This window comes from Lissotriton helveticus, chromosome 4_1, assembly GCF_964261635.1.
Source record: "Lissotriton helveticus chromosome 4_1, aLisHel1.1, whole genome shotgun sequence".
NCBI lineage: Eukaryota > Metazoa > Chordata > Amphibia > Caudata > Salamandridae > Lissotriton > Lissotriton helveticus.
The window spans coordinates 416,679,898-416,707,295 of NC_136063.1; the positions used below are offsets into that span (position 1 = coordinate 416,679,898).

A 27,398-nucleotide genomic window follows, 5' to 3' on the forward strand; every position below is an offset into this window, starting at 1 on the left:
TGCCCTTTGATGGGTCAGGATTGTTTGGCAAGAAGGCTGACACTGCTTTAGAACGTTTGAAAGACAACAGTGCCACAGCAAAATCTTTAGGTCTTCAGACCAGGGATATTCCTGGTAGACGTTTCAGAGGATTTGGCAGGTCTTCCTTTTGTTCCTACAAAAGATCTCAGCAGCAGCCGCAACAACAGCAAAATACGCTGTACAAGTCGTACAGAGGCAGACAGCGAGCTCGTCCTAGAGGTCATCAAGCCTCCTCCTCCTCTTCCCCTTCCCAACCCCCTACCACCGCAGCAAAGCAGCCCTAGATCCGCCATTCCGGATCATGTGGGCCCGGTGGGGGGCCGGCTTACCCATTTCCTGCGAGATTGGGAATTGATTACATCAGATCTTTGGGTTTTCAATCTCGTGGAGAATGGGTATGCTCTTCGCATTCGGGAGTTTCCCCCAAATTACCCTCCTTGCCAGGGTTATTGTTCGGAGGACCATCTGCTGCTCCTGCCGGAGGAAGTCCTGGCTCTGTTCAGAAAGGGTGCGATAGAGGTAGTTCCAGAGCAGGAGAGGGGTCAGGGATGCTACTCCCGGTATTTTCTGATCCCCAAGAAGGATGGCAGGCTCCGTACGATCCTGGATCTCAGGATCTTGAACCTTTACCTGAAGCAGGAGAAGTTCAAGATGCTCACCCTTGCGCAGGTTCTTCAAGCGCTGCTGGAAGAAGACTGGATGGTGTTGATCGACTTGGATGCGTATTTTCATATCCCAATCCTGAAGTCGCACAGAAAGTATCTCCGTTTCACGGTTGGATCGCAACACTACCAGTTTGCGGTCCTTCCGTTTGGTCTTACTACTGCCCCTCGAGTCTTCACCAAGATGATGGCTGTGGTGGCTGCACATCTCAGAAGATCGGGGATACCGGTGTTCCCGTATCTAGACGATTGGCTGATCAAAGCAGAATCCCCAGAGATAGTGCTCCATCATCTGCAAGAGACAACTCCGTTGTTGCACAGGTTGGGTTTTTCGATAAATGTACCTGAATCTCACCTGGTGCCCTCCCAGCGCAATCTGTTCATAGGTGCGGTACTGGACACTACTGTGTGTCGTGCATTCCCTCCTCCTCAAAGGATTCGCGACATACAGGAAATGATTCCTTTATTTTTCAATGGAGCGGTCGTTCCAGTCCTGAAGGTCCTTCGCCTGCTCGGTCTGATGGCTTCTTGCATTCTGTTGGTCAACCATGCACGCTGGCACATGAGGGCACTCCAGTGGTGCCTCCGCAGGCAGTGGTATCAGCACGGCGGAGATCTCAGGGAGTCAGTGAGGATCTCGAGAGAAACTGCAGCGGATCTGTCTTGGTGGAGCGCGGAAGGCAATCTGTCACAAGGAAACCCTTTTCAACTTCCTCCATCGGTGGCCACAGTGATAATGGATGCATCCACTCTAGGGTGGGGTGCTCATCTGGGGGATCTGGAGATCAAGGGTCTTTATTCTCCAGAGGAAATGTTGCTTCACATCAACCTTCTGGAATTGCGGGCGATACGTCTGGCACTCAAGGCCTTCCTCCCTTCCCTTCGCGGTCAGTCAGTTTAGGTCCTGACGGACAACACGACCGCGATGTGGTATGTCAACAAGCAGGGAGGAGTGGGGTCGCAGTGTCTCTGCAGAGAGGCTCTGCGCCTCTGGTCCTGGGTTCAGGACCATAAGATTTGTCTGATGGCAAATCATCTGGCCGGAGTTCTGAACGTTCGTGCAGACAGTCTCAGTCGGCAGTTCTCTGCCGACCACGAGTGGAGGCTTCATCCAGAGGTAGTTCGTCACGTCTTTCAGACGTGGGGGATTCCTCAGGTGGACCTGTTCGACACTCGCGAGAATGCTCACTGCCCGTCATTCTGCAGCCTCCAGTTTTCCGATGCAGGGAGCCTTAGGGGGCGCGTTTCAGATGAGTTGGGACTTGCAACTCCTTTACGCGTTTCCTCCCATACCTTTGATTCCTCGGGTTCTGAGGAAGATACGCCCCGGATTGGCAAGAAGGGTATGGTATACAGATCTTCTCCACCTCTCTTGGTGCCCGCCGCTCCGTCTCCCTCACAGGGCAGATCTCCTCTCCCTAATGGAGGGGCAGGTTCTACACCCCCACCTCCAGACCTTACACCTTCATGCCTGGAGATTGAGCGGGGCAACCGGATTTCCTTTTCTCTCCCGCAAGATGTGGTGGATGTCATCTTATCGGCCAGGCTGACTCCAGCAAGTCCATTTATTCTTATAGATGGTCTAAATTTGTTGCTTGGTGCGGGGAGAAGTCCGTTGACCCTTTAAGGGCTCGTTTGTCCAATATACTTCAATTTGCACTTTCCTTGGCCCAGCAGGGTTTTGCGGTAGCAACTATCAAAGGTTATTTGTCGGCCTTATCGGCTTTCCTTTGTTTGCTAGACCAGCCCTCTTTGTTTAAATCTCCTATTGTATTACGATTCATTAAAGGCCTTACCAATAAATTTCCTCCTACACCTTTTATTGTACCTCAATGGGATTTGAACCTTGTTCTTACGTTCTTGATGGGTTCTCCTTTTGAACCTTTACACACATGTCCCTTAAGACTTTTGTCTTTTAAGACTATTTTTCTGGTGGCAATTACCTCAGCAAGGAGGGTAAGTGAGCTTCAAGCTCTTAGTTTGAAGCCCCCATTGTTATCCATTCATGCTGAAAGAATGGTTCTCAGGACCAGGGCTGCATTTCTGCCTAAAGTGGGAACTCCTTTCCATCTGGGGCAGTCCGTTACCCTCCCTACCTTTTATCCTCCCCCTCCCCCTCGCCCTTCCAAGGAGGAGGAGAGACTACACCGCTTGGACCCGAAGAGGGTGGGGAGCTTTTACCTGGACAGGACACAAGAGTTCAGGTTGGATGACCAGCTGTTTGTTGGTTTTGCTGGCTGCAAGAAGGGGAAGGCGGTGCACAAGCGCACGCTCTCGAGATGGATTATCCTCTGCATTAAGATCTGCTACGCCCTGGCGGGTAAGGAACCTCTAGAGGGTATAAGGGCTCACTCTACTAGAGCAAAGTCATCAACATTTGCTTTGTCTAGGGGTGTACCTGTTGAGGACATTTGTAGAGCGGCGACTTGGGCCTCCCTCAACACTTTCGCGAAGCATTACTGCTTGGATACCAAAGTGAGGAGGGAGGGCCACTTTGCCCGCGCTGTCCTCCAGGATTTTCTGGTATAGGAGAGTGGACACCCTCCTGCGGGAGTGGGGACTGCTGTGGGACTCTATTCACAAGTTGAGGAATCCACTGGCAGATGTATCTATCAGAAGAACAAGTTACTTACCTTCGGTAACGCTTTTTCTGGTAGATACAATATCTGCGTGTGGATTCCTCACTGACCCACCCGCCTCCCTTGTCCACTCTTCTATACTGAGTTGATGTATTGTATATATTTTTATTGTCAAAGGAAATGTTTATTACGTTTTCATTTCTTGCATTGGTTTTACACTGTGTGTGTTATCTTGACATTTGTGTACTGTGTATACTGTGTTTATTTCTGCTGTCATCGGTCCGTCCGTGTGCCTCGAAGGCACGGAAAAAAGGGCGGAACTGATGTCATCACGCCGGCGTTGGCTATTATGGTGTCGGTGACATCAGCGGAGTGGCGCGAGATGCCGTGCCTCTGTGACGTCGGCGCGAAGCTACAAAAAGAAATTCCGAATGTTGCTGACGCAGGGGGATGTTCACAAGGTGAGGAATCCACAGGCAGATATTGTATCTACCAGAAAAAGCGTTACCGAAGGTAAGTAACTTGTTCTTTAGCACATTACTGGCATGGTCTTTTTATGCAACGCTCCTCTTGGTTGTATCTCAGTTCTGAACATACCATTCACAAGCTCATCTCAATCATGATCCCACACAAACAAGGGAATATAGAAAAGGAAAGCTAAAGCTGAATCACTTAAATCCAACGGCATGGCACAAGGTGAGCTTTTTCTAAAATTCAAGTCAAGAGATAAGGCAGAGCCAAGCATGTATATAGCCCTGTTGAGCGAGACGCCAACAACAAACCTGCTTAGGATTGGTGATGTTTGAGACCATTATATTATGCACAGCTATAGGTCCTGCCACAGCTTATCAGTCGGGGTGAAGTCTGCACTATGACTTGGTAATTCCAAAATTGTGTCTCTCTTCTTTTTTAACTGACAAAGAATTGAGAGAGGACTTGCACAGCTGAGTGAATCCAAAGCTAAACCACTGTTAATGGTCTGTGGCGTGCTTCCAGAGATAACGCTGTCTGTACCTGTCAGCGTGAACAATAGACGACTACTACACAGCTTCCTCCATTTGGGGGAAGACTCCCCGGTGCACAGCACAAAATTGACTGAAAAGTCTAGAATATCATTAATGATTGGATGATATTTCATTTTTGGATTATGTTTACGCTTTTTCAAGCATTGATGAACTATTCATGATAATAATGAATATGGATTAAAAAATCTGAGGAACCTCTCAAACTTGTGGATTTTACTTTTGGATGAACTGTATATGATATTGTAGACTTTTCAGTCAATTTTGTGCTGTGCACCGGGGAGTCTTCCCCCAAATGGAGGAAGCTGTGTAGTAGTCGTCTCTTCTTTTTTTAGTCATTCAGTCGTGGTGGTGTATGTACAGTTGCATGTGCACATTTTGGCTAAGCTTTAGCTGTTGAACAGTTTTCACAAAGCGGAATTCAGGGAGGATGCCATGATTTCCAGGGGCGTGATGTTCAGATGAGGTTCCTGTGGCGATATGGAGTGTTTTGTTGTCTCGAAACAAGCTTGTTTTGAATTAAATTCTTCATATTTTAAATGCTCAAACTATTGAATGAATAAATGCTACCTCCTCCCACTCACCCACCCAAAGTCTTACCAAATTTGCCATCACTTATAAAACAACCTCCTGGGTCTACCTTAGATTTTAGTGCTTGAAGAAAATGTTTGGGAAAGTGAAAATTAATAATTTATTACAACACGTTTTTATTAACAAGATTTTTTGTGTGTTCATCTCCAGCGTGGCCATTTAATCTCAGTTGAAGATGCTGCAACCAGGCTTAATCTTTTAAATAGATCTGCTCTAAAATCTGTTCAAGCCCAAGCCAAATCTGTATTCCAGACACCAACGACTTGCAAAGAGCTATTGACACCTATACATTGTAGACCTTCCCCATGGGCAGAGAGCAAGCAAGAGGAATATGTGAAGGTAAGTGTACACTTGTGGGATTTTAATGGGAAAATAGCGCATCTAATATCTGTGAACCTGTAGCTTTTCACAAGAGACTGACACTTTCCCAAAATGCCGGACTTCCTTGATATGTCTGGCTGTCGGTCTAACTATCTGTCTAACTATCTATCAGGACCGGCATGTTGGGAAGGTATTGGTCTCTTGTGAAAAGCTATTGGTTCACAGATAGTAGGTGCAATATTAATATATATATATATATATATATATATATATATATATATATATATATATATATATATATATATATATATATATATATATATATATGATTGAGAGATTTATATATTTTTCTTTAGGACTCTCGAACACATTTCAGTTTTCATTTTTGAATCTTCTACATATATTGCATTTCTTTTTTTTTTTTTTAACCTTTTTATTGTTTTACAGCAAGAAAGAACATACAACAAGCATGATAACGTCGAGCCACACTTCCACTTTCCTCCCTCCCCACCCACTCCACCCCGCTCATATTTCCGAACCCAGATACCATCGCCCAAGTGATCAGCCAGTGCAATCTTCCAAGTCCACTGCAGGAATGTCTCCCGGTCCCAACAGTCCATATCCCCTTCAACAATCATATAAACAATCATTAGCGACCCCCTAGAGCCCTCCATCTGGCCCATGGTACTGTCTCCATTTCCCCCACACTTTTCTGAACTTCTTCGGGCACCCTCTGGATTTGTACGTGACACTTTCGGCTGCCATGTAGAGGTCCACACCCCTCCTCCACTCCTCTATCTGCGGTATGTCTGCCGCTCCCCATTTCCTGGCTACGTTCCGTTTGGCCACTACCAATGCCAATACCAAAAAAATCAGCAATGGGCGGACCAAGTCTACATCATTGGTCATTCCCAGCAGTATCAACTTCGGGTCTAATGGAATGTCCGCTTCTAGTACCTCTCTTAATTCGGTTAGTACAGCCCCCCAGTAAGTTTGAATATGCGGGCAGGACCAGATTGTATGGAGAAAATCTCCGCTATCGTGGCCGCAGCGTAGACAGCACGGGTCAGGTGTCCTCCCCATCCTGTGCAATCTCACTCTGTCAAAATAGGACCTGTGTAAAATCTTAAACTGGTTCAAACGGAGACGCGCTTTAATCGCCACCTCCCTAGGGTGCATCAGTACTACGCCCCAGTCCACGTCATCCATGTCTCCCACTTCCTATTCCCACTGTGCCCTAAGGCCCTCCAGCCTGTTTGGTCTGTTATTCATGATGGTTTTATATGTTAGCGATACTGCCTTCTCAGGGATCCGTTCTTGTAGAAGGCGACCTTACAGCGGGGCGTATTCAGGGAGCGGCTCAGTCAATGTCCCTTCCGCCCTCCAGGCATGTCGCAGTTGCATATATTTAAAGAATTGGGAGTGGTGGAGCGCAAATTCAGTTTGCAGTACTGAGAAGGACTTCAGCGTCCCACTGTGAGTTACGTCTCCTAGCGTGGAGATGCCTATGGTGTTCCATCTCTGAAACCCACCCATCCAGTTCCTTTAGCCATGTGCACTCCCACAGTGGCGTTTGCTTCGTGGGTTTGTGGGCCCAGTTGGTTGCCTTCAACGCCCGTTTCCAGGCCCCCAGTGTTATTCTAGTCGCCCGCAGTAGTCTGGCCTGCCCTTTTCCTTCATATATGTAGTGTAGACACGTGTGGGTGCCCATAGTGTGCATTTCCAGTGCATAGGTGGGGTGTGTGGCGGGTGCGTGTATCCATTCATTAATGGGGGCCAGGTGTTCCGCCCAGTAGTAGGCCTCCAGGCCCGGCAATGAAATCCCCCCCGTCATATTGGTGCCTCTGCAGGGTCGATAGTGCCACTCTCGGTTGCTTCCCCAGCCATAAATAGGACCTCAGTTCTGCATGTACTTCTCTAAAGACCTTGCATTTCATGGGGAAATATTCATTTTGAAATGCATATAAAAACCGAGGGAGCGAGACCATTTTAAACATAGCTGCACGCCCTAGAATCGTCAGAGGGAGCGATTGCCATCTGTGTGCGTCCTCTGTAAAGTTGCGTACTACGCGATCAATGTTTCGTTTATAAGAAAGGCTACCGTCCGTCGTGATAAAGATCCCCAGGTACAGGAAGCCTTCCCCAGTCGTCTGCAACCTGTCCGGTAGCGTGGGCCACTCGTCCCTTCCCCGGGGGTCATAGTGTCGATTTGTGCCAATTGATCCGATACCCGGACCTGGCTCTGTAGCGGTCCAATTCGACAAACAGTGCCGGTATGGTGGTGTCCGGTTGCGTGACATAAAGCAGGACATCGTCTGCGTAGAGAGACAAGTTTTCCTCGTGTTCCTCCGATCCCCCGATCCGGAAGCCAGTAATCCCTACGTTCTGCCTAACCGCACATGCCAGCACTTCAATAACGAGGGCGAACAATAGGGGGGGACAGTGGACACCCGTGCCTGGTTCCCCGTTGTATGGGGAAGGCCCTGGACAGTGCCCCATTAACCCTAACCCTAGCACTAGGGTCGGTGTAGAGAAGTCCAATTTTATTCCTATACTTGGGTCCAAATCCCAATCGTTCCAATACACCTTCCAGAAAAGGCCAGTGGACTGCATCAAACGCCCTCTCTGCGTCCATGGACAGGAACCAGTGGGGCTCCATCCTATCTCTAACCTTCTGCAGCCAATTATGAATGCGTCGCACATTATATCTAGTCGCCATTCCGGAATAAACCCTGTTGGGTCAAGATTGACCAACTCTGGAATGACCCGCCTCAGGCGAAGAGCCAGGATTGTTGCATACAGCTACACCTCAACATTTAAGAGGGAAATGGGGCGGTAGGACGAGCAGTCGTCTGCCTGCTTTCCCTGCTTATAGATCAGGACAATTGTGGCTTGTCGAAGGTCGGGAGGGAACTGTCCCGCACTCTCAGCGTCCAGGAAGAGGCCCAATAAGTGGCGAGTCAGAAGATCCGCCGTTTTCTTGAAGAATTCTTCGGAGAAGCCGTTGGGACCCGCAGCTTTGCCCGTGCGGAGCCTGGTCAGTGCCACCCTAACTTCCTCCTCAGTGATATCTGTCTCCAGGTCCTTTTGATTAGCCTCTTCAAGCTGTGGAAGAGTTATATTTGCCATGTATTGCAGTGCCTCCTCTTTTGACCCGTGGTCCCGCGCCGCGTAGAAGGTCTCATAGCATTCTGCGAACGCGTCCGAGATTCCGGCGTCCGTGCGGGCCCACTCACCACTTCCATTCCTTACCTTCTCCACCCATCTATCGTCCCTCTCTTTCCTGCTTAGCCATGCCAAGAGTCTCCCGGATTTATCTCCCACATCATAAATGCGATGCAGAGTCGCCAACGCCTGTGACTTCGCTTCCCCCGTCACTAATTGCTTATACTGACTTTGCAGATTAGAAAGGCATCTAAGTTTCCCTGGGTCCCTGCTGCGCAGGTGCTCACGTTCCATCACCAGTATCTGTGCTTCCAGATCCAGGATCTCAGCCTGGACTTTTTTCCTATCTTCTGCCAATCTACATTGTGCCCTATCTCGGAGTACCACTTTAAGAGCCTCCCAGAGGACTACCTGTGAGTCCACCGAGCCTATATTTTCTGCCAGGTACACCTTCACGTCCGCTCTTAGACCCTTCAGGATCGTCCTGTTTTGCAAGTCCAATGCCGACAGTCTGAGTGTTGTGGGTCCCTCCCTCCTTTTTCTGGCCACCTCTAGTATTAGTGGGGAGTGGTCAGATACCCCACGGGCGCTGTATGTTGCTGTATCAGAGACCTGCAGTGTCTGCCTCGTCATAAAAATATCATCTAGGCGCGAGTATACTATGCCTTGACCTTCGGATGGAGCCATCTCCAGACATCTAGCAGGCCGAGCGCGGCCATAGATTTGGCTAGCGGCATCACACTCTGTGGTCTGTCACAGTCTCCCGTTCTATCTACCAAGGGGTTCATCACGTCATTAAAATCTCCCCCAAGGACTTGAATTGTGTCTGAGGTGTTAAGGATTATATCAGAAACTCCCTGTAGCGTTCCTGCCTGAAGTTTAGGTGGGGCGTAGGCTAAGATAAACGTGTATTCCCTCCTACCCCAATGTCCGCGTACTCCTACATATGTGCCCTGCTTATCTGTCCATACCTGCGCTACTCTCATAGGCGGATGCTTCTTAATTGAGATTGCCACTCCTCTAGAGCCTGAGGTAAACCCTGCATGAGCCAGGACTCTACATTGCCCCCTTGCCAAGAAGGCGCATTTAGTGCCTTGTAAGTGCGTTTCTTGGAGGAGTACTACATCGGCCCCAGATCTTTTCACATAGTTGTTGACCAGACCCTGCTTGATTTTACACCCTAGACCATTCACATTCCAGGTTAATACTTTAAGGCCCTCCTGAGGCGCAGTGTCTCGTTCCGGGTCACCCATGTGTGTGCCTTTGGATTGAGGTCTGACGGCATCCCATGTCCCTGGGCGTGAGTCGGCGTGTAGTGCTCGTGTGTGCTCGAAAAAGAACAAACCTCCCTCCCCCCTCCCCCAACTCTCCCCACCCCCTCGAAGGCGGACCATCCCCCCCTGTCCCCCTCCATTCCTTCAACTGAAAACAACCGCAACTTCCCCCCCCCCCCCTTCAGTCTCATCTTCCGTAGAACCAAGACTGTTGGCGGAGAGGGTCTGTCGCCCTCCCTCAAAACCCCCCTTCTTAACCTACAATTGCAGTATGTAGTGCGGGTACGTGCTCCTTCCCCGCCCAATTAACCTGTCATGTCTAAGAACATAGGAAAGAGAAACAGCAAACAGTAGGTAAAAGGGGTGTGTATAACTTGCGTGTCCCTCCATCGACAGGCTGCTTCCGAGGTGCCAGCCCGATCCCCTCTCAGGAATGCGAGTCCTGTGCCCAGTTCTGTCTCCCCGCCTGGTGTCTCCTGTTCCAGTTCACGAATGGCAGTCACCAAGGGATGTAAGGAGTGGTCCTCCTCCTCCTCCCCTTCCGATGTCCGGCCTCCTGAGTCTTCCTCCCCTTCTGAGCGACCCTGCTTGGCCAGGCAGCTGAACCTAGATCCCGGCACCACGCTCCCCGTTGAGGACGCCGAGTTCCGCCGTCTCCGTCCCGCCGCGGCAGTACCTGGGTACGGCGTCATCTGCGTGCACCTTCTCGTTCTCGGCTTCTTGGGTCTTTCGGTCTTGGGGGCTGTTTCGAAACCTGGCAGCTGCCAATTCGTCCCGGATCCTGTTCCCTTCGGCCACCGCCCCATGGAGTATAGGTCGTTCCTCCAGCCATTACCAGGCTTCTTATGGATGATTAAAGAAGTGCATTTTTCCGTCATGTATCACCTTTAGTTTCGCTGGGAAGAGCAGCATATATCTAATGTGGAGATCCCGCAACTTCGCCTTCACCGTGTCATAGGAGCGTCTTTGTTTCTGCACCTCCTGGCTGTAGTCTGGAAAAATCATGATGTTCGTATTTTCCAGGCGTATCTCTCCCAACTTTCTAGCCTCTCGGAGAATTAGGTCTCGGTCAGCAAAGTTAAGGAAGCGTGCAATGACCGACCTCGGCCGCGCACCCTCTGGTGGTTTTGCCAGGAGCGCCCTATGCGCCCGTTCAATGATAAAGCAGTTCGAGAATTGCGCCTGTGGGAACGTTTGCTTCAGCCAGGATAGCAGGAAGGCCACCATGTTCACCCCCTCGATTCCTTCTCTAAATCCTACAAAATGCAGGTTTTTGCGCCGTGCCCTGTTTTCCGCGTCGTCCACCTTCCATAGCAGTTGCCTGTGTGAAGCCTGGAGTTCCGCCATGTCTTTCCGGAGAGTGGTTAGAGAGTCCTCCGCCTCACTGATCCGCTTCTCCGTCGTCGTCACCCTTTCCGACAGGTTCCGGAAGTCTTGTCTCAAGAGCAGCACCTCTGAGCCTACCTCTCCGATCTTGACCTCCAAGGCCACTCTTGAGTCCTGAATGTCCGTCCGCGACGCTTTTATAGCACTCATCAGCAGCTCAGTGTCCGAGCGGGTGCCTGTGGCCGTCCGAGGTGCCTCCTTCTGTAGACGGGTTGTGGCATAATTATCCAGGGTCTCCTGGCGGGCGGATTTGGCGATCGGGTCTTTCTTCCACATCACGCTCTCTTCGGCGCTCTCTCCGTACCAGGCGGGCCCCTCTCACTCTCCCCTGCGCCCGATGACCGTCCGTGAAGGGGATGTAGGTGTATGTGGGGAGGAGAGGGGGGGCTTTGGCGAAGTCCCTCGCGGGCCCCCGGTAAGGGTCCAGCGCCGATCGTGATCCTGCTCCAGGTGCGGTGGACAGCACCCCCTACCCGCCCTCCGCTCTCCTTCGTGATTTTGCCTTCCCCGTACCGTGGTGCCTCCTGTAAATGTTAAATGTAAATGTTTTTGAGCTTGTAAAGCGCACTGCTACCCGTCCATAGGTCTCCTGGCGCTGTATAACTCTGGGGAACCCGTCCTGGCTTTCCCTGTGGGATGGTCCCTTGCTGGGAGTCCCCAAGGTGGAGCCAGGCATCCCCGGAATTGGTGAGGCCATTGTGGAGATTAGGCGAGCTAATGCCCAGAGTTGCCGAGTGGAACCCCTGATTATAGTAAGCACCGAAGCGAGAATTATTGAGTCCGCTGACCAAGGTCCACGACCCTGCCGCGTCTGGAATTGAAACCTGGTCCCGGGCCGACTTCTGCTCTCGGGGCTGCCGCCTCTAACCAGTGAGCCACACTACTCCACCCCATTTCCGTCCAAGATCCTGTGAACACCACTGCTGCGGGGGGCCCGCTGTTCCGCGGGTGGTCTCCTTCTGCTTGACCCATGCTGCACTCTTTAGGCTGGGCTCTCTGCCGCCCCTGCTCCTCTTCCCGTAGCTTCCGCCTCTGATGATGTCTGTGCCCGTAGTCCGGGCGAGTCCACCGTCCAGCTCGCACTCGCGGGGGATATCCGGCTCCGGGGATCAATCTGAGCTGCCCGTTTCAACGCCGTCAGCCGCCATCTTAGTGTAGGCGTTCCGTGCGGCTGCCTGACTATCAACCCGATTTCGGCCGTCAGGCTGCAGGGTGCATCAGTTTTTTGGATGTGTGCTGGCTCCTGGACCTACACGACCCCCTCTCCTGCTGTCGGGGGTTCTCGGGACTGGAATTTATGCCGGATCACTGAGCAGCCTGCCGGGAGCTAGTACGGGACATGTCCTAGCCGGCCATGCTGTTGGCCACGCCCTCTCATATATACTGCATTTCTTGGCATGTTTCGTGACGCCTTACAAACTTACAAGATTTCTGTCCACCATAGAGGGACACTTGGCAAAAAGAGCCGGCATGGTGTCTGAAAAAGCAGCTCAGGAGAGAATTAGGAAAACACACTCCTCAGTCAGGAAAAGAGTGAATTTTCATATTTGAAGTGCAAAGCCATAAGTGAATTTAAACAAAAATAAGTTGAAGACCATACCTGCTCATAGTGAAAAAATTTAACATTATTAAATTGTGTAGCACTTGGACATTTTAAAGGAACATTGTTAAAATTATTCCAAGTAAAGGTTGGTGCCTGTATGTATGTTTAACTGATTTATTTTTTTCTTTTATCTTTGTAAGTTGAAACTGACCTTTAATCTGAATGTATTTTATGGTGTCAAATTTAAATTGTAATTGGCGCCATTTAATGCTATAGTGGAAATCTGTTCCCGTTAGGCAGGTTTTATTGTAATTTTTCTTTTTTAAATGTATCTATTGTGATTTGTTCGTTCACATGGATGTAGATGTTCTAGTGCTTATGAATATCAAAGAGACATAATGAAGAAGTGGGATTCTCCAGTATTAGGGGTGTCTTTCATAGATTCACATGCTTGAATATTCCCCGTCGTCGAAGTGGGAGTCCCACGGTACATAAAATAGTAGTAAAAAAAAATAAAAATATATATATATATATATATATATATATATATATACACATATACATAAAATGTAATACATATAAAATATATATAAATATAACATAAAGTTAAAAGTACCATAGAACTGAAAACAGGCCCATAGAAGCCGAAGAGGGAGAAATCACTTTAGTAACATATCATAGTCATTATAATGGTCCACATTCCAGCCAGTCAGGCAACAGCACCCTCTAGAACCTTCTCCTCAGAAGGTCATGCCCTCTGATGCTGATAGATACATCTGCCAGTGGATTCCTCACCTTGTGAATATCCCCCGCTGACGTCACCGACACTACAATAGGCCCACGCCGGCGTGATGACCTCGGCTCCCGTTTCCGCGTCGTCGAGGCTAACGGTTTCGGGGAATCTCAGTAGCTATTTAGTGACTTTGTTGCCTTTATTTTCGCTTTTCTGCTTCTTTGTTTCAACACGATGTCGACAAAGAAGACCGGCTTCAAGCCCTGCAGGGAGTGCGGGAAAATGATTTCCATCACGGTCCCGCACGAGGACTGCATATGGTGTTTAAGCTCTGACCATGATGTGGATGGATGTTCATCTTGTCGGAAGATGAACCCGAAGGCCCTGCGGGAAAGAGAGACCAAACTTCTGGTGGCGAAGCTGAAGGGTGACAAGGGAAGAAAATCTTCAAGATCTCATTCGAGAAGGGCGAGCCCGAGGTCGAGATCTAAGTCAAGATCCAGGTCTTGAGAGGAGTCGTCTTCGAAGTCCGCTTCAGACCATGCTTCGAAGTCGAGGAGGAGACATAAGAAGAAGAGACATGAGTCCCGGCGTCATTCCGGTTAGGAGTCGGGCTCGAGGTCACCGAAGAAGGTACGTTCCAAGGCGGTCACGATGGATGTCTTGGATCAGGAAAGTGAGGCTTCGCCTTCGGAGTCGCAAGTACTGTCGCCGACTCGGGCTTTGAATCCGTCTCCGGCGCCGTCCCCGGTCCGAGATGAGGAAGAAGTTCATGTGGATGAGGATTCTGCGCCTGTCGAAGAGCCAAATCCGAACCCTCCACAAGACCAGCCTGAGGGTCTTCAGCCACCTTTCCCAGCCCAGGACCCATCAGCGTTTTTAAACGCCATGTATGGTGTCTTTTCAAGGGCGTGGTACCCCTCTGGCGCACCTTCGGGTCCCATGGGTCTTCTGGCCTTCAATTTAGGAGTCCCTCACTCTCCATTCATGCCGTTCATGCCGGCTCCAATGCCGCCATGGCAATACCCGGCTCCGCCGAGGTCGTCGACGCCGGTACCCGCGTCGCCCGCTCCAGATCGACCCCGAGGGCAACCCACTGGACCATCGGATTCGATACCGACGTCGGTTCCGGCTCTGTCGGAGTTGTTGGTGGATTCGGCGGCAAGGCATGTTAAGGAGAGGTCCAGGAGAGAGGCACAGCGCCTTATGGAGGAGCGCAGATATATGGAGTCACATCCTGATATGGAGGAAGGTGAACTGGAGGATGACTGTTTTGAGGATCTAGCTGATGCTAGTGGCCTGGATTTTTCTCCAGAGTGGGAGTTACCATCTGGTTCTGATGCGCCTTCAAAGGACGTCCAGCCTTATCATGTGGTGATGAGGAAGGCAGCGGAACTTTTGAAATTGACTTTACCTACAGTGGAGTTTAAAAAGTCCAATCTTCTAAAGGAAGTTTTACATTCACCCAGCTCTGTGGTGGAACCATTACTTCCGTTTAATGAGGCCTTAACGGAGCCTATTATGGAGGTGTGGAAAAAGCCACTATCAGCAACGGCGGTTTCCAAGAGTGTGGCGAGAAGGTACAGGTTTGCGCCCGAAGACCCTTCTTTTCTGACGTCTCATCCTTCTCCTGAGAGTCTGGTCATACAAGCAGCCTGTTCCAAAAAGACTGTGAGTGCGTTTCCTCAGGTGCCTGGTGATAAGGATGCCAAAAAACAAGACCAGGTGGCTAAAAAGACCCTCTCCTCTGCGAGTATGGCTTTGAAGTCAACTAATGCCACTTGCCTTATGGGGAGGTATGTACTTGCCCTTATGGATACAATGCGTTCTTTGGCTCCTAAGATTCCTGATGATAGCAGGAAGGATTTTGAGGAGGGATTATCAGACGCACAGGCAGCGGCACGTCAAGTAATACAAAGTGGACTGGACACTGCAGACTCGGTGGCACGTATCATGGGCACTGCGGTTGCCACAAGGAAATCGGCTTGGCTGAAATCTTCGGACTTTTCAGCAGATGTTCAAGCTGCTTTGCTGGATCTGCCGTTCGATGGATCTGGTCTCTTTGGCAAAAAGGCTGATACAGCCTTAGAAAGATTTAAAGACAGCAGGGCTACTGCCAAATCTTTAGGGCTTCAAATCAGAGGTTCTTCGGCCAAGAGGTTCAGAGGGTTTGGACGCTCTTCCTTTCACAACTATCGGCAGATAGGGGATAACAAAGGGCTCGGCTTCTAGATCGTCAAGCCTCTTCCTCCTCTACCTCCTCCTCCAACCCCCCAGCCCCAGAAAAGCAGCCCTAGATCCGCCATTCAGGATCATGTGGGTCCGGTGGGAGGTCGGCTTACCTATTTTCTAAGGGATTGGGAATCGGTTACATCGGATCTTTGGGTTCTCAATCTCGTAGAAAAGGGGTATGCCCTTCCCTTTCGGGAATTCCCTCCCAATTACCCTCCTTGCCAAGGTTTTTGCACAGAGGAACATCTGTTACTTCTACAGGAGGAAGTGCTGACACTGTTAAGAAAGGGTGCAATAGAGGTGGTCCCAGAGCAGAAAAGGGGTCAGGGATGCTACTCCTGGTATTTTCTGATACCCAAGAAGGATGGCAGGCTTCGTCCAATCCTGGATCTCAGGATCTTGAATCTCTATCTGAAACAAGAGAAATTCAAGATGCTCACCCTTGCACAGGTTCTTCAAGCGCTGCTGGAAGAAGACTGGATGGTGTCGCTCGACTTGCAGGATGCGTATTTCCACATCCCAATCCTGAAGTCGCACAGGAAGTATCTCTGTTTTACGATGGGATCTCAACACTATCAGTTTGCGGTCCTTCCTTTTGGAATTACTACTGCGCCTCGAGTCTTCACCAAGGTGATGGCGGTGGTGGCAGCACATCTCAGAAGGTCGGGGATTCCAGTATTCCCCTATTTGGACGACTGGCTGATCAAGCCAGAGTCGTCAGAGAAGGTGCTCCAGCATCTGCAGGAGACAACTCAGTTGTTGTACCGGTTGGGTTTTTCGATAAATGTACCCAAGTCTCACCTGGTGCCCTCCCAGCGCAACCTGTTCATAGGTGCTGTACTGGACACAACTGTATGTCGTGCATTCCCTCCACCTCAAAGGATTTGCGACATACAGGAAATGATTCCTTTATTCTACAATGGAGCGGTCGTTCCAGTCCTGAAGGTCCTTCGCCTGCTCGGTCTGATGACTTCCTGCATTCTGTTGGTCAACCATGCACGCTGGCACATGAGGGCGCTCCAGTGGTGCCTCTGGAGGCAGTGGTATCAACACAACGGAGATCTCAGGGAGTCGGTGAGGATCTCCAGAGAAACTGCGGCGGATCTGTCTTGGTGGGGTGTGGAAGGCAATCTGTCTCAGGGAAACCCTTTTCATCTACCTCCTCCGGTGGCCACAGTGATAACGGACGCATCCACTCTAGGGTGGGGTGCTGATCTGGAGGTCAAGGGTCTTTGGTCTCCAGAAGAAAGGTTGCTTCACATCAACCTTCTGGAATTGTGGGCGATATGTTTGGCGCTCAAGACCTTCCTACCTTCCCTTCGCGTTCTGTCGGTGCAAGTCCTGACGGACAACACGACCGCGATGTGGTATATCAACAAGCATGGAGGAGTGGGGTCGCAGTGTCTCTGCAGAGAGGCTCTGCGCCTCTAGTCATGGGTTCAGGACCACCAGATTTGTCTGATGGCAAATCATCTGGCCGGAGTTCTGAACGTGCGAGCAGACAGTCTGTTGGCAGTTCTCGGCCGAACACGAGTGGAGGCTTCACCCGGAGGTGGTTCGTCACGTATTTCGGACGTGGGGGACTCCTCAGGTGGACCTGTTCGCCACTTGCGAGAATGCTCACTGCCCGTCATTCTGCAGCCTCCAGTTTCCGATGCAGGGAGCCTTGGGGGACGCGTTTCAATTGAGTTGGGACTAGCAACTCCTTTACGCGTTTCCTCTCATACCTTTGATTCCTCGAGTTCTGAGGAAGATTCGCCAAGACCGGGCCCAAGTTATATTGGTTGCCCCGGATTGGCCAAGAAGGGTGTGGTACACGAATCTTCTCCACCTCTCCTCTCGCCCGCCGCTCCGTCTCCCGTTCAGGGCAGATCTCCTCTCCCAAATGGAGGGGCAGGTTCTACACCCCCACCTCCAGACATTACACCTTCATGCTTGGAGATTGAACGGGGCAACCTGAACTCCTTTTCTCTCCCACACGATGTGGTGGATGTCATTTGATCAGCTAGGCGTGACTCCACTAAGTCCATTTATTCTTACAGATGGGCTAAATTTGTCTCTTGGTGTGGGGAGAAGTCTGTTGACCCTTTGAAAGCCCATTTAGCTGATATACTACAGTTTGCTCTTTCTTTGGCGCAGCAAGGATTTGCTGTTGCTACGGTGAAGGGCTATCTTTCGTCATTGTCGGCATTTCTCTGTTTGCCGGACCAGCCGTCTCTTTTCAAATCATCTGTGGTTTTGAGATTTCTGAAGGGCCTCACAAACAAGTTCCCTCCTACTCCTTTTATTGTTCCTCAGTGGGATTTAAATCTTGTATTAACCTACTTGACGGGTTCTCCCTTCGAACGCTTGCACAAGTGTCCCATGAGGCTTTTGTCTTTTAAGACAGTCTTCCTGGTTGCGATCACCTCGGCAAGGAGGGTAAGTGAGCTTCAAGCTCTTAGTTCCAAGCCCTCGTTCTTGACCATTCATGCTGATCGAATGGTTCTTAGGACCAGGGCTGCTTTTCTTCCTAAGGTGGTGTCTCCCTTCCACCTAGGTCAATCTATTACCCTTCCTTCCATTTATCCTCCCCCTCACCCTTCCAAGAAGGAGGAGAGGCTCCACCGTCTGGACCCCAAGAGGGCGGTGAGTTTTTATATTGATAGAACTAAAGACTATCGAATGGATGACCAGCTCTTCATTGGGTTTGCTGGCTGCAAGAAAGGAAGAGCGGTACATAAAAGGACTCTTTCAAGATGGATCATCCTCTGTATAAAGATCTGCTACTCTTTGGCTGGTAAGGATCCTCCAGAGGGTATAAGAGCTCACTCTACTAGAGCTAAGTCTTCGACTTCTGCACTTTCAAGAGGTGTGCCGGTTGAGGACAATTGTAGAGCGGCGACTTGGGCCTCCCTCCACACTTTCGCAAAGCATTATTGCTTGGACACTGAGGTGAGGAGGGACGGCCACTTTGCGCGCTCTGTCCTCCAGGATTTTCTGGTGTAGAGAAGTGGACACCCTCCTCCGGGAGTGGGGACTGCTGTGGGACTCTATTCACAAGGTGAGGAATCCACTGGCAGATGTATCTATCAGAAGAACAAGTTACTTACCTTCGGTAACGCTTTTTCTGGTAGATACAGTATCTGCCTGTGGATTCCTCACTGACCCACCCGCCTCCCCGTTGTCCCCTCTTCTATACCAGAGTCACTGTAATGTATTTATTTTATTGTCAAGGAGTTGTTTATTTCAAATGTGTTATTGCATTTGCTTCACACTGTGTGTGTTACCTTGATATTTGTACTGCATATACTGTGTATCTGTCCACTGTCATTGGTCCGTCCGTGTGCCTCGAAGGCATGGAAAAAAGGGCGGAACTGATGTCATCACGCCGGCGTGGGCCTATTGTAGTGTCGGTGACGTCAGCGGAGTCGCGTGCGATGCCGTTACTCTATGACGTCGTCCACGTCGGGGCGAAGCTACAAAAGAATTACCGAATGTTGCTGACGCAAGGGGGATATTCAGAAGGTGAGGAATCCACAGGCAGATACTGTGTCTACCAGAAAAAGTGTTACCGAAGGTAAGTAACTTGTTCTTTTCTACCGCACCTCGTCGACGGCCAAGACCTCGTCGACGGCCAAGACCTCGTCGACGGTTAGGTTGACGGCAAGATCCTCGTTGGCGGTGATGTCTACGTCGACGGTTCCTCCTGTGTCGACGACTTCATCTTCGTCGACGACTCCGTAGACGGAACGGAAATCTACGTCGACTAGGGAGAAGATATTACCTCCGTCGACGACTCCATTGCCATCTGCTGCCATCTCGTCGACGGGACCGTCGACGGCGCAACATTCACTAGCTACAGCAACTACTTTCACGGTGGTTACAGGGCTGGCTCAAATCAACAGCTTTCCGGCCCGAGGTGCAGGCGAGAATTCTGGACTTGCCATATGATGGGGATTCACTTTTTGGCAAGCATGTTGACGACGCTCTTGAATCCATTAAAAAGGACACAGATACTGCTCGTGCATTAGGAAGCCTCCAGTACAGGAACCGGCCCTTTCGAGGAGCACGTGGCAGAGGTAGCTCTTCCAATTTTCGTGGCTCCTCCCAGTATCGCTCCTATGGCGACAACAAACAAAGGTACAGCTATCAACCACAGAATCGCCAGTCCGATTCAAGACCTTATCAGAGGAAAAATAACTACAGAGGGGGAAACACCTCCAAAAAATAGTGACTTCCCCGACAAGTGTTCTCCGACTCTGAAATTTGAGGTCGAATCTCCCAAAACTTCTCCAACTGGTCTCGTATTACCTCGGATCGTTGGGTCCTGGATATCATCTCGAAAGAACATGTTCTCGGGTTTACAAAATTTCCACCCAGCCGTCGACCTTCTGGTCCCCCACCACCTCATTTAAAAGATCTGTTGGCTCAAGTCAAGATCATGATACAAAAAGGGGCTGTCGAAGTGGTTCCTCGAGCACAACAGGGAAGGGGCTTTTATTCCCGCTTCTTTTTAATCAAGAAGAAATCGGGAGAATGGCGCCCCATTCTGGACTTACGAGTCCTCAACAAATTCATCAAATCACAAACTTTCCGAATGTTGACCCTCCTGGAAATTTTGCAATACCTCAATCCCGGAGAGTTCCTCTCCACTATCGACCTCCAAGATGCATATTTCCATGTGCCAATACATCACAAACACAGGAAATATCTTCGCTTCACTGTCTGATCGAAGCACTTCCAGTTCAAGGTGTTGCCTTTCGGCCTTCGATCAGCGCCGAGAGTCTTCACGAAGATCATGGCTCCAGTCGCGGCTTTCCTTCGCCTGCAAGGCTATCAATTTTACCCTTATCTAGACGATTGTCTAATAAAAGCTCAGACACGTCAAAAAGCAAGACCACATACTCAGACCTGTCTGTCACTATTTCACACCCTAGGAATTTCCGTGAATCAGGAGAAGTCTCATCTTCGCCCATCACAACAGAGAATCTTTTTAGGAGCCGTAATCGATTCTCGTCTGGCACAGGTGTTTGTGTCCCAGGAGCGACAACTTCGCATACTCAGGATGGTCGCTTTTCTCAAACCAAAAAAGTCCGTTTCTGTCCGGATCCAGAAATCTTTTATGGGCATGGCCTCCTCTTGCATACATCTGATCCCACACTGCAGACTTAACATGAGTCATACAAGAGGAGGTGGACAAACAATGGAGACAGGTTTCGGGGTCGTTCAACGACAAACTCTACCTGACCCCCCCGCATTCAAACAGCTTTGGAATGGTGGGCTCACCTTCCGAATATCGCCGCGGGGCGGCCTTTCCAAGAAACACCTCCTTCACTCACCCTCACAACGGATGCTTCCTTAGAGGGTTGGGGGCACACATCGACGGCATGTCAGTCCAGGGCAAATGGATGACAGCTCAACGCAGATGGCATATAAATCGGCTAGAACTCTTGGCCATCTTCCTTGCCCTGAAGTCTTTCTGGATACTGATCCAGGGCCAATCACTGCTAGTGTGGACAGACAACACCACCAGCATGCACTACCTCAACAAGCAGGGAGGTACGAAGTCTCTCCTGCTTTCCAAACAGGCGCAAGAAATCTGGACTTGGGCAATCCAACATCAAGTTCACCTGACAGCAGTCCACGTGCCGGGCGTTTCCCTCGCCGACTGTCTCAGCAGATCACTGGCAGACAACCACGAATGGGAACTCCACCAACCCATTCTGGAATACATCTTTCGCCAGTGGGGCCAACCAAAGCTGGATCTGTTTGCGACGTCAACCAATCGCAAATGCCTACGCTTTGCAAGTCGGCATCCCCACAGAGAGTCGAGCGGGAATGCGTTTTCGATCAACTGGTCAAGCGAATTAGTCTACGCTTTTCCCCCGCTCCCTCTCATCCCGCATCTGCTGCACAGGATGAAGCTTCAACCATGCCATGTCATTCTGATTGCGCCCAGGTGGCCACGTCGCCGATTGGTTCTTGGACCTCCTTCTTTTTTTTTTTCACAACAGATTTTATTGGCAGGATCAGGCAAGTAATATGCGTGGCTCCCCACATTCAGGAGAATACCACCAAACATCATGATATTATTTCAGCACAGGACCAAGTGACCAACCAATCAGTCAAGAAAGATAGATAAACAGGAACATCACAATGCCTTCACCCACCCTTACAAACCCCAACTACCCACTCCTCCCAACCCCACCCCAGTGTCCCACCCCACCCCTTTGCACGCGTGTATCAGTTGCTGCTTGTCTCATTATGAGATAGGATTCGTGGCATAATGCAAGGACTAGCCAATAACAGATTTCTAGGGATCTTCCTCTAGTTCCGCTGGAGGGTCAAGTGTCAGCCCCCTATACTCAGCCCACCTCTTCCATATCTTGAAATGTTTGCGGGGGCAACCGCGTGCCTCAAATATTGGCCGTTCCAGGCCCATGCAAAAGTCCAGTCCGGCTCTCCAAGCACACAGAGGGGGAGCCCTCACATCCTTCCACGCCCGGGCCAGGTCCCTCTTGGCCACCACTAGACCTAGGAGCAGCAGATGCCGTTTATATATGTTTCCACCAACCCCCTCTAAGATGTGTAGTAGGCCTAGGCGATGGGTGCGTGGAAGAGTCCAATACAGCACTTCCGACAAACAGCCCCACACACCCCTCCAGAAACCCACCAGCCTCGGGCATGACCATACCGTATGAAGCAAATCGCCCACTGCATTCCCGCAGCGCAAACATTCTGGGGACTCAATCAAGCCAGCCTTCCACAATCGTTCACGGGTGAAGTAGGCCCTATGGAGAATTTTGAACTGGATTAGCCTAAGCCGCATGGCAATGGCCGCTCCCTTAGGGGACTCCAGAACCTCCCTCCAGTCATCTTCGTCAAGGGGGCCAACATCAGCTTCCCAAGCTGTCTTCAACGAAAGAAGGGTGGAGGAGCAATGAGTGACCAAAGTCTGATAGATGCGAGAGACTTTCTTGTCCCCCAGATCACCCATAAAGACTTTCGCCTCAATGGGACTAAACTCGGGAAGGGAATCCAAGTTGGCAATGCTGGGCATCAGCGCGTGGCGAAGTTGCAAATACCGAAAAAATTTAGACTGGGGCATATCAAACTCAACGCTAAGTGCCCGAAAGGACTTGAGAGTCGTACCGGACATCACATTCCCCAGTCGCGAAATCCCGATCGCATCCCAGCCGTCGAATCCTGTTAAGGCCGATAGCTCGGGTAATAGGCCATTATGCCAAAGCGGCGTCTCAGCGGTCAGGCGACCCCACCAGCCCATGCGGCGCAGGGCCTGTCTCCAGACAGCAAAAACAAGGCACGTCACACTCGGCAGACCCCGCCGCAAGCGGGCCGAGTAAAGAACCGTGTGGAGTGTGTTGTCACCCAGCAAGGAGCGCTCCAGGGCATAGGCCGGATCCACTCTGTCGCCATACCACCAGTCGTTCAGGATAAGCAAATGAGCGGCTTGGTAATAGGATAAAAGGTCCGAGGTGGCTAGGCCCCCGCAATAGGTGGACAAGAAGCATGTACGAAGTGCTACTCTGGCCGTCCCCCCAGCCCATAGAAAGCGGCCTAAAACCGAGTTGACTTGTCGGAACCACCGGGGTGCAATTGGATAGGGATGATTCTGCAACTGGTAGAGGAGACGTGGGAGTGCCACCATCTTAAAAATTGCGGACCTGCCAAATATAGAGAGTGGCATTCGAGACCAAGTCTTGACATCCGACTGTACCCGATCCCAAACCGGCACTACATTGCGCTCCCATGCAACGTCCGCCGATCTCGAGAGGAACACACCCAAGTATTTCAGGCCATGCGTAGCCACCTGAAGCCCCAGCGTCCAGGGATCGGTCACATCGCCGCCATCCAGCACCCAAAGGGTGGATTTACGCAGATTCAAATAGAGACCGGAGACTTCCCCAAAGACTTGCATAATTTCCAGGACGCACGGTCCCGATCGCCGCAGGTCGGTCAGAAAGAAAAGGACATCGTCCGCGTAAAGCGCAATTCTATCAGTTAAGCTGTCACTCCACACGAACCCCCGCATTTGCGCATCCATACGGACCCAGGCAGCCAGCGGCTCCATAAGGAGAGCAAACAGATAGGGGGAGAGCGGGCATCCCTGTCGAGTCCCTCGACCAATTGGAAACGTCTCCGATACCGCCCCTGCAACCCGCACCGAGGCCGTATTGTCAGTGTACAGTAGTTTAATATAGGACAGGAAGACCGGGCCTAGATTTAGCCGGGGCAATAGTGCAAACAGGTACGTCCAGCTGACAGAGTCAAAGGCTTTATTAATGTCAGCAATAAAGCCGCCTGCTCCCCTGTGACTCCCATTGCATCAATCGCCGCCTGCGCGCGTCTGATGTTGTGTCGCGTCGCTCTATGAGGCATGAACCCGGCCTGATCCGGATGCACCAGGTCCGTTATATGCGGGGACAAGCGATTCGCTAGAGCCTTAGCCAGGACTTTAGCCTCAAGATTGAGTAACGAAATGGGGCGATAGGAGTCATGCCTCTCCGGGGGTCTACCCGGCTTCTGAAAGACCACGATTTCGGCATGCCTCCAGTCCCGGGGCAGAGTGCCCTGTTCACGTGCAGTCTCAAGCGCACGGTGATAATGGGGCCCCAGCTGTACATGAAACTTTTTGAAGAACTCACTCGGGTAACCACTTGGACCAGGGGCTTTCCCAGTATTAAGCTGTCCCAGGGCATCGCCCAGTTCCTCAGCTGAAAGGGGCACGTCCAGGGCCTTCCTGGTTTCCTCAGACACTGCCTTGGGGGGCAGGTCCTCAATAAATTTAATCACCTCGTCAGCGGACAGGCGGTCGCATGGGGTGTATTGGGCAGCATAGTAAGCAGCAAAACTCGCCGCCAGTTCGATTGGATCGGTAATGACCTCACCGTCAGCAGACGTGAGTCCTGGCAGCACAAGCGGCTGGAGATGGCGTTGGCAGAGTCTATGAAGCATCGTACACGACTTGTCCCCCCACTGGTATATTCTACTACGCGTGGCCAGCCACGCCTGTCTAGCCTCATCAAGCAGGACAGACGCATAGGCCTGCTGAGCCTGAAGAAGCAGTCGCAACCCGGCGTCATCACCCCCTGCTCGGTTCTGCCCTTCCAGTGTTTCCACCTGTGTGGCCGCGGCCGTGATCAGTTCCCGCCGCTTCCGACGCGCCGCGGCACACCACGCAATGTCCACTCCACGGATAGTGGGCTTCATGGCCTCCCATACCACCCCGGCATCTATGTCCCCTACAAGGTTCTCCCGCCAGTATAAGTCTAACGCCTCCCGTATGTGCGTCACGTAGGCCGGCTGCTGTAGATGCCATGAGGACATCCTCCATCGAAACGGTTGGCGCTGTCGGCGGAGTTCCACCCTAATCGATACCGGGGAGTGGTCGGACAGACCCCTAGGCAGGATGTCAGCACTCTTCACCCTACACAAGCAGCCCCTAGGCACAAATACACAGTCCAATCTCGAGTAGGAGCCATGCACAGCAGAGACATAGGTATATTCACGAGCTGTAGGATGCATATGTCTCCAAGTATCCGACCAACCCAGTCCCTCAGTCATAGCATGCAATCTAGTGCGAGCAGAGGGGGGGGCAACGTCAAGCACATCCCGGCGCCGCCAGCGGTCCACACTCGCATCCATCACATCATTCCAATCACCACCAACTATCGCCAAGGAATCAGGGATGTCCTCCCACACTGTGAAAAGTTTCTCAGCCAGGGCCCATTGCAGGGGGGGGGGGGCATAGACACTCCCAAAGACCACAGATTCAGCACCCACCATGCCCCTGACAAAGATAAACCGACCCTGCGGGTCAACCCACTGTTTCTCGTGGACGTATGCCACCCTGCGATGAATCAGAATGGCCACACCCCTAGATCCCCGGGAAAAACCGGCATGGAACACCTGGTGGTAGCCAAACCTCTGTAGGCCCAACACTTTCGAGCCCATCATGTGCGTTTCCTGGAGCAATAAAATGTCAGCACTCTCACTCTTCCCCCATCGCAACACAGCACCACGCTTGATCTTGTCAAGCAACCCCCTGACATTCCATGTGATCACCCGCAAAGACGCATCGGGGAGTCTGAGTCCCATCAGCCATAATCCAGCGGGACTAAATCAACAGGGCGTCCTCGCCATTGCCACCTACCACACACAGCAAAGAACACTACAGCAAAACACACGTGCAGTCCCACCCTCCCGCCCCAGAACCCCAACAGAACCCGACGAGCAACCCTCGTCCCACCCCGAACCTCAGAGCCAACCAACAATAGAACGTCATCACAGTCTTGATCAAAGTACAGTCCCAACTTAGTGGCCTTGTCTCCAGCCACCCACACCCCTCCACCCCCCACCCTATACCTCAAAAAACCATGAAGTACCTGTCGCGGCATGGGTGACCCAGAGTCCAGAACAGAGAGTCCTGAGCCAGCCATGCCAATGGATCCCAACTCCCCCAGAACAGTAATCTCACCCCTCCCCCCCCTAAACCTCCCACATTCGTAGGAGAACAACAGCCCCTAATATGCAACCCCCGAACCCCACTCCCGATTCCCCCTCATGGTCAGTGAGCAGTTGCAAAGCCAAGCGGTACAATGGAACACTGCGGAGCAACTCTTCCCAGCCGGGATTTATGGTAGACTTATACGGGCATATGTCCCCACTGGCTGTCAGCGGCCTCTTCCAGAGTGATCAGAGTCAGTAGGCGCAGCAGAAGGAGATCCACCGCGAGAAGCGGACCGTTTCCGTGATCGTGACTTCCTATCCCTCCTGGGCCTGGCAGCCTGGTCACTCCGATCTTGCGACGGCTCCCGTGAATGTCCCGGGTTCAATCCAGGCTGATCATGCGGTCTGATTCTCACCGTCTCATCAGTCCATTTGAATACGGCCTCTGGGGTGTCGAAAAAAATGAGTACGGGATTGAAAGATCACCCGTAGGCGAGCTGGATAGAGCAGGGAATACTGGATCTTTAGGCCCCGGAGTTTCGCCTTGGCGGCTAGAAAGGAGTGCCGCTGCTGTTGCACGAGTCTAGTGTAGTCCGGGAAGATCATAATTTTCTGATTTTCAAACAGAAGAGAGTCTTTGGCCCTCGCTTCCCGCAGAATGGTGTCTTTGTCGTGAAAGTTCAAGAGTTTGGCGATCACGGGTCTGGGCCTCTCACCCTCCGGCGGCTTCTGCGTCAGAGCCCTGTGGGCGCGTTCGATCATGAAACAGCGGGACAGGGCCTCCGGGGGGAGCCAACTCTCCAGCCACTGAGTCAGGAACTGTTCCATATTGCCCTTCTCGCACCCCTCCGGAAAACCCACGAAGCGTAGGTTGTTTCTGCGCGCCCGCCCTTCGGCATCCTCGACTCTAAGCGCCAGACCCCGTTGAATGTTTTCCATCGCCGCCACTTTCTGCTTCAGGGTCCCAACATCGTCCTCCACGACAGAGATCCTCGATTCGGTCTCAGTAATTCTAGCCACGGCGTTGCGCAGATCTTGGCGCAACAGGGTGACGTCCGCTCCAACTGCCCCAATCTTGGCGTCGAGCATGTCCCTGGATTGGGTGATCGCCGCGTTGTCTGGGCCCGAACCTGGCCACCGGATGCCCCCTGACTCCCACTCGGGCCGGTAAATGTGTCAATTGGGCCCTGCTTGGCAGGCCCTCCCCCCCCCTGGTCATGGTGAGGCTCTCTTCAGGTGACCAGATCCCCAGGGCAGGCACCTGTCCCCACAGCTGGGCTGTCTGCGCTGCAAGTCGCTACCAAGGGTGGCACCCAGACCAGCAGACCGCCGCAGTCCGCCCTCGGGGGGGGGGGCACACGCAGAACTCTCAGGGCCAGGCCACCGTCCAGCAGGGGAGCAGGTCCCAACGGGCCGA

General features: G+C 51.5%; 1 protein-coding gene across 2 annotated transcripts in view; it reads left to right on the forward strand.

Moving 5' to 3' along the window:
• The window catches only part of FBXO43 (F-box protein 43), a 422,048-nt gene that overhangs the window by 391,197 nt on the left and 3,453 nt on the right, over positions 1-27,398 (forward strand). For both annotated transcript variants that reach the window (XM_078686961.1, XM_078686960.1), the window contains exon 4: positions 5,026-5,214. In XM_078686961.1, coding sequence (XP_078543087.1) covers positions 5,026-5,214 — 189 coding nt within the window. The remainder of the gene's footprint in view (positions 1-5,025; positions 5,215-27,398) is intronic.